General features: G+C 53.8%; 1 protein-coding gene across 3 annotated transcripts in view; it reads right to left on the bottom strand.

The window, feature by feature from the left end:
- Positions 1–826: 826 nt before the first annotated feature.
- The window catches only part of rce1a (Ras converting CAAX endopeptidase 1a), a 35,249-nt gene continuing 21,417 nt past the window's right edge, over positions 827–14,658 (bottom strand). Inside the window, exons 4-7 of one of the 3 annotated variants that reach the window (XM_063036221.1) lie at positions 13,592–13,759; positions 5,931–6,002; positions 5,063–5,125; positions 827–4,124 (exon numbers count right to left, since the gene is read on the bottom strand). In XM_063036221.1, the coding sequence (XP_062892291.1) occupies positions 3,895–4,124; positions 5,063–5,125; positions 5,931–6,002; positions 13,592–13,759 (533 nt within the window). In that variant the 3' untranslated portion in view covers positions 827–3,894. The remainder of the gene's footprint in view (positions 4,125–5,062; positions 5,126–5,930; positions 6,003–13,591; positions 13,760–14,658) is intronic. The other 2 variants (XM_063036222.1, XM_063036220.1) reach the window with 2 other exon arrangements.

Here is a 14,658-nt window from a genome sequence, read left to right as displayed (position 1 = left end):
GAAAACCACAAACGTACAGAAACACACTCCGCGGGCCACTTGATTAGGTTCTTCCACTACCTGTGAAGGAGGTCACTGATTGTATTTCCAGAATGTGGGCAACTTTCAGGAGAATTGGAGCCAGGAACTTGACAGTGCTTCGGTTGTTAAAAGGTTAAGACCAAAGGGGAGGAAATCGGTAACACAAGGGGGCATAACTTTAAGGTGATTGGAGGAAAGTATTGGGGGGGGGGGGGAATGCCAGAGGTAATTTCTTTGCACAGAGTGTGTCGGGTGGATGGTGCAGCAGATACATTAAAGCCAACAAACAAACTCTTCTTGGGCTTCCAGCCGGGTGTGGGTCTGCCAAATTCTTCAGGGATCCCTGAAGAAGATGGCAGCAGAGTTTGTCATCAAAGCTTCGGTTATAATCGATACCCATACCCAGCCAGAAGCCCGGAAAGAGCTTTTTCGTCATATATGCTGGGAAGGCACTAGATCCTTTTTTTACATGAGAGCCATTTCAGGAACTGTTAGACAGATACATGGATGATAGAATAACGGAAGGGTAAGTGGGAGGGAAAGGTTAGATTGAGTTTAAGAGTAGGCAAAAAGTTTGACACATCTTGTGTTCTGTGTATATACAGCTTACTGGACTAGGAACTGCATTTTTGAAAAGGTCTGCAGGAGAGGCTCTCCGGACTACCACCAGTGTTCCAACAGCTAAAAGTATGAGGACTGTCATTCATGGGATACAGTAAGTTTGGGTACGATTAGATCGAGTTTCTTTCAGGGTAATTTAAAGGAATTGGCAGGGTAATGCCGGCTAAGTGAGACAATTCAGAACTTGGAGACAGACAAGAGTTCAAGGCTCGGCCATTGACAAGAACAAAAATTGAATACGTTCAGGCAAAACAAAAATGGATGAGATGTCAAACTCTCTCCCACAAAAATACAGTTGATGCAGACTTGGTTAACTGTTTTATATCGGTGATTGGTACACACGTTTGCTAACCAAGGTTATTAAGAGTTACAGAGCACAGACTGGTAACTGGATACAAAGCATCAGCAAACACAATGACTTACGGGAAAGAAAGAATGGCTTCTGCTTTTGGGCACATGGCTGCAATGGAAAGTCAGGGCGGACAAGCAGACCAGGAGACTAATCCATTCTGTCTGTAAAGTTGGGACTTGCCTCAATAAACATAATCTCTCTCTATATTTTTTTTAAAATCAGAAATTTATATTCTATGCCATACAGTACAAGATTGTCAGCTCCATTTTGCACATCAAGTAAAAGTTTCTCTTCGTTAATTATACAATCTCTTTGTCAGGAAAATAGTTACTTTTAGAAAATATATTGCTTGATTTACAAACATTTCTGTGGTCATTGCTAGAAAAAATATTTTTTCTTCTTGGTTTGACAGGAGGACCCAATTCCTCGACGGAAGTTAATATTTTTGTCAGTAGTGAGGTTAAGGAACTGCAGTCGTGGACAGAAGTCTGAACGTTAGCTTGCTGGTGGTGGATTTGATTGGTGGCAAGGTTCTAGGTTGTATTGTTGGGGCGGGAGCTGCAGTTTACAGACCCGGGCAGCAACTGCTGGCAGAATCAGTATGGACCACGGAAGGATCCTGAGCGCTGGGCAGCCTGTCTACAGAAAAGTAGGTACGCCTCCAGCACCGTCCCCTGGCCCCCCCGGAAAAGCCCAAAGCCACTGCCGAGCTTTCTGAAGTGGCCACTATTGCGTGGACGGGAGCTCCCACAAAAGAGCAGCGGAACGAGGTCGGGTCCTCGTTTCAGTGGTGCCCCCGGTGGACAATCACCGGCCCCGGGGCCAAAGGTGAACGTGGCCGCCTCTATTCCAACTGTAGGATAGGTTCACCCAGGAGCTGCAGCCCACTCTCAAGACCTGCTTTAGTACAGTCAGCCTGTATTTCCAGCGTCTCGGAAGACAAACTCAAACCCCCTCTGATAGCCATCTGTACAGCCTCTACTGGGCACCAAAGGTTTCAAAAACGTTTCTGTTTAAAGGTGACGGAATTGGGACGATTCCGCTGGAAACGTCCCTCTCCCAAACAATTGAAGGGGCAACATGTTGGATTTTGATTTGGTTCTCCCAGTTCAGAAACACTCAGCTGTGTATTCCACTGCTGACCTTATTAAAGGGATTTCTGCATTTAGCCAGGAATAAATATGTTTAAAGGTACTAGCAAGCACTGCGCAGGACTGCCTAACTCTGGCCAAGTGCATCACAACCAATGCCAGTGCAGCTCAGTTATGCTGCCCCCTGAAGGTCGACACCAGTCCCCAGCTTGGACAACCCGCCACAGTCAGCTCCGTCAGTCAGGACGGCTGGCGGATCAATACATCCCGCACAAAGGGAGATGTCTGGGATACCCTGCTCCAGGGAGGAGGGGTGCAAGGGGAGTTTAGAGAGTCACCGAGTGAAAGTATCCTGCCTGGGGTGAAGAGAGCCGCCTGATACCTCGAAGGAGGCGCCCAGCGGCCAAACGAGGGGGTTGGAAGGAAATGGAGAAATCGCCGCCATCGATCACAATGATCGGAAACAGTCACCCCTTGGGGGGGGTCTGGTGATCGAGACCTCTTGCATTACTCTGTGAAAACTCCACCCGTCCCAATTCCTTCTGCGCCAAATTACTGCCCCACCACCCCCACCCGACAGGCTGGGGAACCGGGAGTAAGAACCATCCTCAAATTGCGGCCCTCCTGCATGATTTGAACAGGCCGCTCAGCGGCACGAGAGGAGCTCGAAACGAAGAGCAGCGCTACAATCCCATGAAACCGCAAGGGGGAATCTCCCACTCTCGGTCCAGGGGCCATCTCTACCCGGCTTCTCTCTGTCCACCCCGCCCCAAATCTTGCTCTCAGCTGGGTGGCGGTGGGGACTTGGACACGGGCTGCCCTCTCTCAGTGCTCCACCGAAGGGGTAAAACGGTAAATTTGAACGCCAGCAATTACAACAGGGAGGCAAAGACTCCCCCCCTCCCCTCTGTAAACCCCTCGCCCCCGGCGTAAGCCTTGAAAGGCTGCAAGAGCATCCACTCCCTGGCCTGACACTCAGCCCGCCAATCCCGTCAAAAGACTGCAGGGTTGAAGGGGCTCAGGAGTGAGCTGCGGCTCGTGTTGCCTGGTCCGCCTCAAACCAAACTGTCCTCTCCCGACGGTCTCTCTCATCCCACCCCACTCAAAAGCAACGCCCTCCCCTGTTACCACTCTCCCACACCACCTTCTCCCATCTCCCGCCTGCCTCTCGGGTCAGGACAGGAAGTGCACCCCGCTGACGCAAAAGCTTGCAGGGGAGGGGACGCCGTCAGGCACACAAGACGCCGGAACGAGAGGGCAACAGCAGACCCGTCCCGGAGAGCAAGACAACTGGAAGCCATCTTGGATGCCACGGCAATGGAGCTTCCCCGCTGGATGCACATGGTAAGGGGAGAGCTTTAAACAAATCCTGAGTATTCACAGCACGAAGGAGGTGGATGGGACGGGGGTGAAACCAGCAGAAAACGAAGCACTCCGAAATTTCTTCTGCCCCTGGTACTCGCAGGAGTGGCTGAAACATGATTGAAAGCACCAGGGCATTGGTGTCCAGTCTTCGGAGGCGATGGCTGTGAGGCATCCTGCCGAGGCCTGGGTCCATCTGAATTGGGGCTTCCCTCGCGAGCCTCGCCGAGGAGCGGAGAATGTCCGCGGACTCGAGTGCCCGTTCCGGGAACTCCCGCCTCCCGGAATCGCGGGAGCTGGATCCCCCAGTTCCTGAGAAGTTCCCTCGATCCACCTGCTGGTCGTCCAGAAGGCAAGTTCCCTGAATGCCGGACGCACAGGACGCGGCAGTGGAGGGGCGGTGGTGGGTGGGTGGGTGGGGTGGGTTTTGGGGGTGAGGGGGGAAGGTCAGGTGCAGACCGAGGTGCTGGTTTCTGGTTTGGTGAGGTGGCAGATAGCAAGCGTCCCGTACAAGGTAGGATCAGTCAAGGGAAAGAGCAGCAAGAGGAAGAGGACAACTCCCAGCACGTAGAAGAAGAATATCATGAGCTTCTGAGGGTGCTCGATGACGGCCCCGATTGCTGGGAATCCCATGTAGTTACAGAATGAATGGCAGAGAACCGGACCAATCAGGTGCCCTGGAAGAGAAGGACTGCGTCAGACCAGTAAGTGCATAGACCCACACCCTCCCCATCCCACCCCAAGGTACAACTCATCCCAATACCCAATGGGATACCAAAACCTTCCGGGGACATTCACCCCCTCCCCAAAGCAACCTGAACCACAAACCATCCCCTCAGAGGCACCCCAAAACACCCTGAACTGCCTCCTCCCCAAGACATCCTGAACCACAAACCATCCTTCTCAGGGATACCCCAAAACCACAGGCAGCCCTTCCTCAGACACCCCGAAAATACAGGCAGCTTTTCCCTGGGACACCACGAAAACAAAGACTGCCCCTCCATGGGGCACCACAAAAACACCGGCCACCCCTACGCGGGACACCACAAAAACACAGGCAGCCCCTCCGTGGAACACCACGAAAACACAGGACGCTTCTCTGCGGGACACCATGGAAACACAGGCTGCCCCTCCACAGGACGCGACGAAAACACAGGCCGCCTCTCCGCGGGACGCCATAAAAACACAAGCCGTCCCTGTGCAGGACGCCACAAAAACACAGGCTGCCTCTCCGCGGGACACCGTAAAAACACAAGCTGTCCCTGTGCGGGACGCCACAAAAACACAGGCCGCCTCTCTGCGGGACGCCACGAAAACACAGGCCGCCCCTCCGCGGGATGCCACGAAAGCACAGGCCGCCCCTCCGCGAGACACTACGAAAGCACAGGCTGCCCCTCCGCAGGACGCCACGAAAGCACAGGCTGCCCCTCCGCGGGACGCCACAAAAACACAGGCCGCCACTCCGCAGGACGCTACGAAAACACAGGCCGCCCCTCCACGGGACGCCACGAAAACGCAGGCCGCCTCTCAGCCCCTTCCCAGGATGGCGGGAGTCAGAGGCGATGGATCCCCAGTGCAGGCGGGAGAGGCAGGAAGGGAGTGAACAGATACTGACCTGTCCTGATGAAGATAAACGCTGTGTAAGCCCCGAACACTGCCGTGTAGGAAAACTGGAAAACTGGGAAGAAAGGGAATGGAAAACACCTGGGTTAGCTCAAATACTTGGGAATGGGTGGCCTTGGCTTCTGTGGTGGGCACCGATCCTGGTCTGCTGGGATGGCTGGGCCCAGAGATAGCGGGAATTTTCAATGTTCTACTCAATGCTCTCGTCCAAGGAGACCACAGCCTTGCTGTAGGGTTAGGAGCCTTGAGTGCCTCCATGACCCAGAGAGCTACAGTGGCTGGAGTCAGGGCTCCTGGCAGGGTCACCCAAGCCGAACAGGGTCAAAGGGCAGAGGCCAGACTCAGAGTGGTCCACCGGTCCTCCAGGTTCGGGGGTTCAGCTCAGGGCTAACCAGTAAGACAGACTCGGGGAAGCAGCAATGGAGCCTCCTTCTACATCTGAGCGCGATGGTATTCCTGAGTCTCCTCCACCCAGGATTTGCATGACTGACACGATGGAGGACCTTCACTGCTGCCCCACATGGCAGCGGCTTAAAGGGCAGCGAGCTTTCCTCCCCCCGCCCCCGACTCCCCCAGCTTCAGTGAGGCAGATGGAGTTGCCCTCCTCCACCCTCTTTCCTGTCCATATTGGGAGCCCAGGTATCACCATCTGGGGGAGTGGTGGGGTTGGGATGCTTTGGTCTGTCTCACCTGTAACCAAACACTCTCCTAACCCTCAGGTGTGCACGCGCGCGCACACACACGCACACACACACACACACACACACACGGACAACAAGTGTGCCCTTCCCTGCCCCAGACACAAAAATGCAAGTCAGCAAGCCCCCTCCTCCTCCCTCCAGGTGCCGTGTGCTTCTCACCTGCCGAGAGGAAAATGCCGACCACTGTCCCTTGTCTGAACTTCAGCAGCTCGATGACGTGGTGGAAATGAGCTGCGGAGGGAGGAAAAAAATAAGAGAGGCAGAAAATTAGCATCAGGGCACATGTTGCCCTCCTTCGCTTCTGACGTCATGAGCCTGGCTGAACTGCCGTGATCCAGGCCTCGCCTGGGGACCGCAGCCCAGGGACCGACCGCTCTTCACACACCCCCAGTCTATTCTGTGACAGCTGCCAGAGGGATAGAGGCAGTGCTGGTCAGGAAGGAAATTCCAGCAGAAAAAACTACCCGGTGGAATAATCCTGGCTGGTATTCCACTCTCCTCCGGCAAGGGGCCGAACAGGCTGGCAAAACTCAGGACGGTGCCAAGTCCAGGTTCTCCCATAGACCATGGAGCTTTGCCATCCAAAGCCTTCGTAAATATTGAGACGAAATTGCAGGTAGAAACTCTCCTTTCCATTTCAGAGTAGCGCACGCACGCACACCCCGTTAGGAGAAACTCAGCAAGTCAGGCAGCATCTATTGCGATAAATGAACAGACAACGTTTCAGGCCGAGACCCTTCATCGAGAAAGGGAGAAAGGAGAATAGGTGGTTGCGGGGGGAGGGGGGAAGAAGGGAAAGAGGTCAAGCTGGCAGGTGATAGATGAGGGACAGGAGGTGGGTGGGACGGGGGGGTGAATGAGTGAGAAGCTGGCAGGTGATAGATGAGGGACAGGAGGTGGGTGGGACGGGGGGTGAATGAGTGAAGCTGGTAGGTGATACATCAGGGGCAGGAGGTGGGTGGGACGGGGGGGTGAATGAGTGATGAGGGGCAGGTGATAGATGAGGGGCAGGAGGTGGGTGGGACGGAGGGGTGAATGAGTGAGAAGCTGGCAGGTGATAGATGAGGGGCAGGAGGTGGGTGGGACGGGGGGTGAATGAGTGAGAAGCTGGCAGGTGATACATGAGGGGCAGGAGGTGGGTGGGACTGGGGGGTGAATGAGTGAAGCTGGATGGGGATAGTTGAGGGGCAGGAGGTGGGTGGGACAGAGGGGTGAATGAGTGAGAAGCTGGCAGGTGATAGATGAGGGGCAGGAGGTGGGTGGGACTGGGGGGTGAATGAGTGAGAAGCTGGCAGGTGATAGATGAGGGGCAGGAGGTGGGTGGGACGGAGGGGTGAATGAGTGAAGCTGGCAGGTGATAGATGAGGGGCAGGAGATGGGTGGGACGGGGGGGTGAATGAGTGAGAAGCTGGCAGGTGATAGATGAGGGGCAGGAGGTGGGTGGGACTGGGTGGTGAATGAGTGAAGCTGGATGGGGATAGTTGAGGGGCAGGAGGTGGGTGGGACGGGGGGTGAATAAGTGATGAGGGGCAGGTGATAGATGAAGGGCAGGAGGTGGGTGATAGATGAGGGGCAGGAGGTGGGTGGGACGGGGGGGTGAATGAGTGAGAAGCTGGCAGGTGATAGATGAGGGGCAGGAGATGGGTGGGACGGGGGGGTGAATGAGTGATGAGGGGCAGGTGATAGATGAGGGGCAGGAGATGGGTGGGACGGAGGGGTGAATGAGTGAAGCTGGCAGGTGATAGATGAGGGGCAGGAGGTGGGTGGGACAGGGGGGTGAATGAGTGAGAAGCTGGCAGGTGATAGATGAGGGGCAGGAGGTGGGTGGGATGGGGGGTGAATGAGTGAGAAGCTGGATGGGGATAGATGAGGGGCAGGAGGTGGGTGGGACGGAGGGGTGAATGAGTGAAGCTGGCAGGTGATAGATGAGGGGCAGGAGATGGGTGGGACGGGGGGTGAATGAGTGAGAAGCTGGCAGGTGATAGATGAGGGGCAGGAGGTGGGTGGGACTGGATGGTGAATGAGTGAAGCTGGATGGGGATAGTTGAGGGGCAGGAGGTGGGTGGGACGGGGGGTGAATGAGTGATGAGGGGCAGGTGATAGATGAAGGGCAGGAGGTGGGTGGGACGGAGGGGTGAATGAGTGAGAAGCTGGCAGGTGATAGATGAGGGGCAGGAGGTGGGTGGGATGGGGGGTGAATGAGTGAGAAGCTGGCAGGTGATAGATGAGGGGCAGGAGGTGGGTGTGATGGAGGGGTGAATGAGTGAGAAGCTGGCAGGTGATAGATGAGGGGCAGGAGGTGGGTGGGACGGGAGGGGTGAATGAGTGAGAAGCTGGATGGGGATAGATGAGGGGCAGGAGGTGGGTGGGATGGGAGGTGAATGAGTGAGAAGCTGGCAGGGGATAGACGAGGGGCAGGAGGTGGGTGGGATGGGGGGTGAATGAGTGAGAAGCTGGATGGGGATAGATGAGGGGCAGGAGGTGGGTGGGATGGGAGGTGAATGAGTGAGAAGCTGGCAGGTGATAGATGAGGGGCAGGAGGTGGGTGGGATGGGGGTGAATGAGTGAGAAGCTGGCAGGTGATAGATGAGGGGCAGGAGGTGGGTGGGACGGAGGGGTGAATGAGTGAAGCTGGCAGGTGATAGATGAGGGGCAGGAGGTGGGTGAGATGGAGGGGTGAATGAGTGAAGCTGGCAGGTGATAGATGAAGGGCAGGAGGTGGGTGAGATGGAGGGGTGAATGAGTGAGAAGCTGGCAGGTGATAGATGAGGGGCAGGAGGTGGGTGGGATGGGGGGTGAATGAGTGAGAAGCTGGCAGGTGATAGATGAGGGGCAGGAGGTGGGTGAGATGGAGGGGTGAATGAGTGAGAAGCTGGCAGGTGATAGATGAGGGGCAGCAGGTGGGTGGGACGGGGAGGTGAATGAGTGAGAAGCTGGCAGGTGATAGATGAGGGGCAGGAGGTGGGTGGGATGGGAGGTGAATGAGTGAGAAGCTGGATGGGGATAGATGAGGGGCAGGAGGTGGGTGGGACGGGAGGGGTGAATGAGTGAGAAGCTGGATGGGGGATAGGCGGAAGAGGTTCATTCCAGTTTGCACCCAGCCTTTTCACCCACCATCTCCGTTCCTTTCTGACCTACAGAGAAACCGAGCCAACTCCTGGAAGCACTTCAAACTTCCTCCATCTCCGCAGCCACCTCCGCTACTCGCCGATTAGAGCGTCAAGGGAGATTGAAAAATCAAGGCGGAAGGCGAGCGAGGGCTGTGCGCCGACTATCTGCTTTTTGGTCGCTGCTGGAAAAGGAGCCTGTGTGGGCTATCACCGTGCCAGGAGGGTAGGCCCCTGCCCTTCAGTGGTCTCTCTCTCTGTCGGTGATATCGGAGGATGTTACCGAGGCTCTGCGTTTATGGATTTGGTCTATAGACTATGACTTTTTCAGTCTTACGGTTTTACATTGTGTTGTCCCCTTTTCGATCTCATTTTTTGTGCGGGGGGAGAGGGGGGTTGATGCTCTCGTTGCGTTTTGTGCAGGGGGAGTGGGGTTTGCGAGGGAGGGAGGTCGATGTTCTTGTTCCACTTTGTGCGGGGCAAGGGAGGTTTTGGGGTGGTTGACGATCAGGACGAAGGTACTCTCAAGACCATAGAGAATAATACCATTAAGAAAGTCTTTGACTACAAGTACCTCGGGTCAAGAACGATGAGTTCGGAGAAGGACATAAAGATACGGGAGGTGCTGGCGTGGAGGGCTATGAACGACATGAAGGAAATCTGGAAGTCGAACCTGACCAGAGGGCTTAAAAAGAGGATTTTCATAGCAGTCATAGAGTCCATGACGTGATGGATGCGAGACGTGGACACTCACCAAGACTATGCGAAAGTCTCTAGATGGTTGCTATACACGAATGCTCCGGATGGCTCTTGACGTGAGTTGGCAACAGCACATGACGAACGTCGAGCTCTATAATGACCTACCGATGCTCACCACTAAAATCAAGGCGAGAAGACTGCAACTAGCGGGGCACTGTCTACGCCACCCCGAGCTACCTGCCAGCCTAGTCATCATATGGGAGCCCAAGCACGGGAGGATGAACCCTGGGCGCCCTCTAAAGACTGTGGTCAACACGCTCCTAGAAGGCAGCAGCGCGGCTAATATAGATGAACTGAACACACTGATGAGGGAGAAGTGAAGAGTCCGTCGTCGTGCCCGACGCCGGCCCCCAAGGCCTAAGTTGACGTAGTAGTAGTTGAAGATCAGGATGCTGTGTTTTTTTTTGTGCGGGAGGGACTTCCATGGTTTTCTCTGTCTCGTGGCTATCCGGAGAAGACAAATCTCAGAGTTGTACACAGCATGCACACTTTGATAATAAGTGAACCTTTGAGGGGAAGGAACCTTTAGTATTTGAACCTTTAGTATTCCCCTCTTCTTCCTCCCGTGAATCCAGCATTTTTCCACCTTGGACTGTCCCGTACGCCGAAGGTACATTTATGAGACGTCTTGTTTGTTCAAAATTCTATTCCTTCCAAACAAAGCTGCACATCTTGCCCAGGCACTGGTCACTTCAGCCACTTCTCCCCAAGCCACGGAAGCAGCACTGTGGCCCAGTGAAGTACTTGCTCCAGCTGACCTAACATGGTGAGGTCATCCGCTCACTGGGATGACCATTAAGCCCAGAGTGTGCAGTGCACACAGTGAATGGCAGGACCCTAACGTACAGGGGGTCTTGGGTCCAAGTCAACAGTTCCCTGTAAGTGGAAGCACGAGCAGATAGGCCGGTAAAGGTGGTGTCAGACATGCATTGCCTTCATCAGTCATGGTTCCTTCAGGTTTTTATCGCTAGGGTGGTAGTGGGGACAAGCTCCTACTACCTATTAAATGCTCCCAATGGCATGCGCCTCAAATAGCCTCTGACAACCAAGCCCGGCTCCTGGACTTCACGTGTGGCTTAGCTAAGCCCAGAAGGACCATTTCTACTGTCAGGAGAAGGGGCAAAGGTGAGTTACTGGCGCCTTAAAACCAGCCGCTTCGGGCAGATGGGGCTCGCCAGCCAAGGTTGGCAACTCAACTCAAAGGAAAACTTTGATCTCAAACCCCCGCGATATCCACTCATGGGGGAGGCTTCAGGAGTAAAACTCGAGGGAAGATCGGGAGCTGGAGTCCCTAAGGCAGTCCTACGTTGAGTTCAACGCTGACTGGCAACTCCTGCGATGCTGCTGGTACCAAACTGTATCGTCCTCTGCCATTCCTTTGGGCTCATCGGTTGCATGGAGAGGGGCAGCTTGCTACACGGGCAACAGCTTGCTCCCCGTATCGTCCTGCCCAGCCTTGCGTATCTCTACAGCTGGGACGCACACATCCTTGGTCATCCTCAAGGAGTCAAGGAACTGAGCACAAGAGTCAGGAGGCCACGCTGCAGCTGGAAACAACTGGAGCACTGAGTGCAGTCCTAGTCCCTACTGTGTCCAAGTTACAGCCCATGCACCCCGAGTTAGAAGAATTCATTCGGAGGCAACATCCACTCCACAGAGGAGGAGGAGTGGAAGGAAGCTGTCCTTCTTCAGGTATAGATGGATCTTGGGGTCCAGGTCCAGAGCAAGTGAAGTGAGCAGGATGGCAGAGAAGGCCTGTGCTATCATTGGTCAGGGTAGCGGGTGTATCAATCAGGAGGTCACGTTGCAGCCGTATGACACTTTATTTGGGCTGCATTTGGAGTGTTATGTTCAGTTCTCGTCACCCCATTGCAGGAAAGTTGTCGGGGCTTTGGAAAGGGTGCAGAGAAGGTTCACCAGGATGCTGCCTGGATTAGAGAGCATTAGCGATAAAGAGGGGTTGGACAAACTTGGGTTGTTTTCTCTGGAGTGTTGGAGATCTAATCGAGGTTGATAAAATTATGAAAGGCACAGGGTAAACAGTCAAAACCTTTGTTCACCCCCCCACCACCACCCAAGTTAGAAACACCAAATACTAGTGGACATAACTTTAAGGTGAGAAGGGAAAAGTTTAAAGGAGAGCAGAAAAGTTTAAAGTGAGAGGGCCCCTCATCTTAGAAAAGATGTTCTGGCATTGGAGTGGGTCCAGAGGAGGTTCACAAGGATGATTCCAGGAATGAAAGGGATATCATGCGAGGAATGTTTGATGGCTCTGGGTCTGTGCTCGCTGTAATTCAGAAGGATGAGGGGGGATCTCATTGAAACCTTTCGAATGTTGAAAGGCCTAAACAGAGTGGATAAAGAAAGGATGTTTCCCATGACGGGAGAGTCTAGGACAAGAGGGCACAGCCCCAGGGTAGAGGGGCGCCCTTTCGAAACAGAGATACAGAGAAATTTCTTTAGCCAGAGGGTGGTGAATTTGTGGAATTTGTTGCCTGTGGAGGCCAGGTCGTTGGGTGTATTTAACGCAAAGATTGATAGGTTCTTAATTGGACATGGCATCAAAGGTTACAGGGAGAAAGCCAAGAACTGCGGTTGAGGAGGAGATTTTAAAAAAAGGATCAGCCATGATTGAATGGGGGAATACACTCTATGAGCCAGATGGCCGAATTCTGTTCCTGTGTCTTATGGTCTAAGTATTTTTCCTTTACCTGAGTCGTAGGCTGCCCCTTTCTCCGGAGATTTGACCTTTTGAGAAAACAATCAAATATTTGATGTTTACTCAGAAGGATCAAACAGCTTCAATGTCACTTGGAAGCCACTTCCTGATGCACAATTACACAGCTACCCGAGACACCGAGACAGCCTTGACACAGTCGGTAACGTTTCGCTCTGTTCACAGCCTTCTTCAGAGAAAGGGACAAGCCACATAAGAAAAATAAACACTAATAGATGTATCAAATGATTTTCCATTCACAAATTGATATCCAGTATTATTCCACAGGAGTCGGAACAGGCTGCCTTGGCTATTGGTGGAAGCAGCCACAACCGTGGCACTTAAGGGGTGCTTAGACAGTATATAGTTCGTGTGCAGGCAAATCGGGTTTCATTTAATTTGGCAAAACGGCAGGCTGGAGGACCTGTTTGAAGGCCAGCTACGTGGATGGGTGACGAACGCTCCATCCGGGATCAGATATCCAAGCGAACAGGAGGCACGCCTTGAGTTTGAGTTTAGGGTTGTGTGATCGGCTAGTATGGGGGAGGGGTGGGTGGGGGTTGATACCAAAGATCGAAGCCTGAAAGTTGATCAGAAATTTCAATGTCCCAAGCCGGGGGATGGGGAGAGGAGGAGGGGTGAGGGGGGGATAGGGGGATGGGGGAGAGGGGGATGGGGGAGAGGGGGATGGGGGAGAGGGGGATGGGGAGAGGGGGATGGGGAGAGGGGGATGGGGAGGGGGATGGGGAGGGGGGGATGGGGAGAGGGGGATGGGGAGAGGGGGATGGGGAGAGGGGGATGGGGAGAGGGGGATGGGGAGAGGGGGATAGATAGATAGATAGATAAAGGGGCTTGTTTTGCTGCTGTTGCTTGCTGTGCTCTGTGTTGCTCTGCTAAGCACTGCAGGCAGGCAGCGTTGGCTCAGGAGCGAGGTGATGCTGGCTGACTGCCCCGACACATTCCTCGGTTGTGTTGGTTGTTAACACAAACACTGCAGTTCACCGCATGTTTCCAAGCACAAGTGAGAAATCAATCCGAAGCTGAATCTGTTCCAGTGCTGTACTGTTCTGACACCCGGTGGGGCGGGGACGAGGGCGCGAGCGAGCGGCTCTCTCGTTCTCAAGCCTGGGGCAGCAGGAAAGTGGCGGATACAGGAAAAATAACCAGACAAACGCACTCTCGGTGGACGGGCACACCTCGTCCCCGATGCCGCACCCGCCCCGGACAAAGTCACTCACCGACTCCGAAGAAAAGCGGGCAGGTTACGATGGCTCGGCTCAGGCCGGTGCAGGGCACCAGCATGGGCAACATGCACGCCCGGAAGACCAGCTCCTCCGTCAGCGGAGCCACCACCTGGTTCCGCATCCAACGCATGTCCGCCAGGCACTGCGCCCAACACCGAGGGTCTGCAAAAGAGACGACAGAGGATTAGTACACCCTTTGGACAGCAGGAGTACAGCCTGGTGACACAGGAGGCTGCAGATGCCGGTGCTCTGTTCACGCAATCACTTTCCAGCACCAGCAATCGGGGGTTTCAATTCCCGCCACGGCCCGTAAGGAGTTTGTACATTCTCCCCGTGACCGCGTGGGTTTCCGCCGGGTGCTCTGGTTTCCTCCCACATTGAAAAGACGTACAGGGTGGTGTTAGTAAGTTGTGGACCAGAAGCACAGCGACAGCTGCCGGCTGGCCCCAGAACATATTTGGACTGCTTTAGTCATTAACACAAATGGCACAGCAGGATTTTGAGACTAAAACATGCAAGAGCTGTCTTACAGTTGCAAGAAAAAGTCTGTGAACCCTTTACAATTATCTGGTTTTCTGCAATACTCATAAAATGTGGTCTGATCACAATCATGGACAAACACACTCTGCCTAAACTAATAACACACGAACAACTGCACTTCTTGTCAATACTGCGTACACCACTTAACCTATCACAGTCCAGGTTCAAAAAAGTATGTGAACCTCCAGGGTAAGGCCTTCTACAAAAACTATTTGGAGTCAAGTGTTCAAATTAATGAATGCTGAAGGTAGTGAAAAAGAAACCAAGGGTAACGGCTGAAGACCTTCATAAAATTTCTAGAACTTGCTAAAGTCTCTGTTCACGGGTCCACTATAAGAAAAGCACTGAACAGGAATGGTGTCCATGGAAGGTCACCACAGAGGAAACCACTGCTCTCGAAAAACAACATTGCTGCACGTCTCAAGTTTGCAAAAGACCACCTAGATGTTCCACAATGCTTCTGGGACAATGTCTTATGAGACAAAAGTTGAACTTTCTGGCAGAAATGCACACCGCTATGT

This window comes from Mobula hypostoma, chromosome 30, assembly GCF_963921235.1.
Source record: "Mobula hypostoma chromosome 30, sMobHyp1.1, whole genome shotgun sequence".
Classification (NCBI taxonomy): domain Eukaryota; kingdom Metazoa; phylum Chordata; class Chondrichthyes; order Myliobatiformes; family Myliobatidae; genus Mobula; species Mobula hypostoma.
The sequence above is the reverse complement of the archived record's forward strand: the minus strand, read 5'-3'. Positions and strand labels throughout refer to the sequence as shown.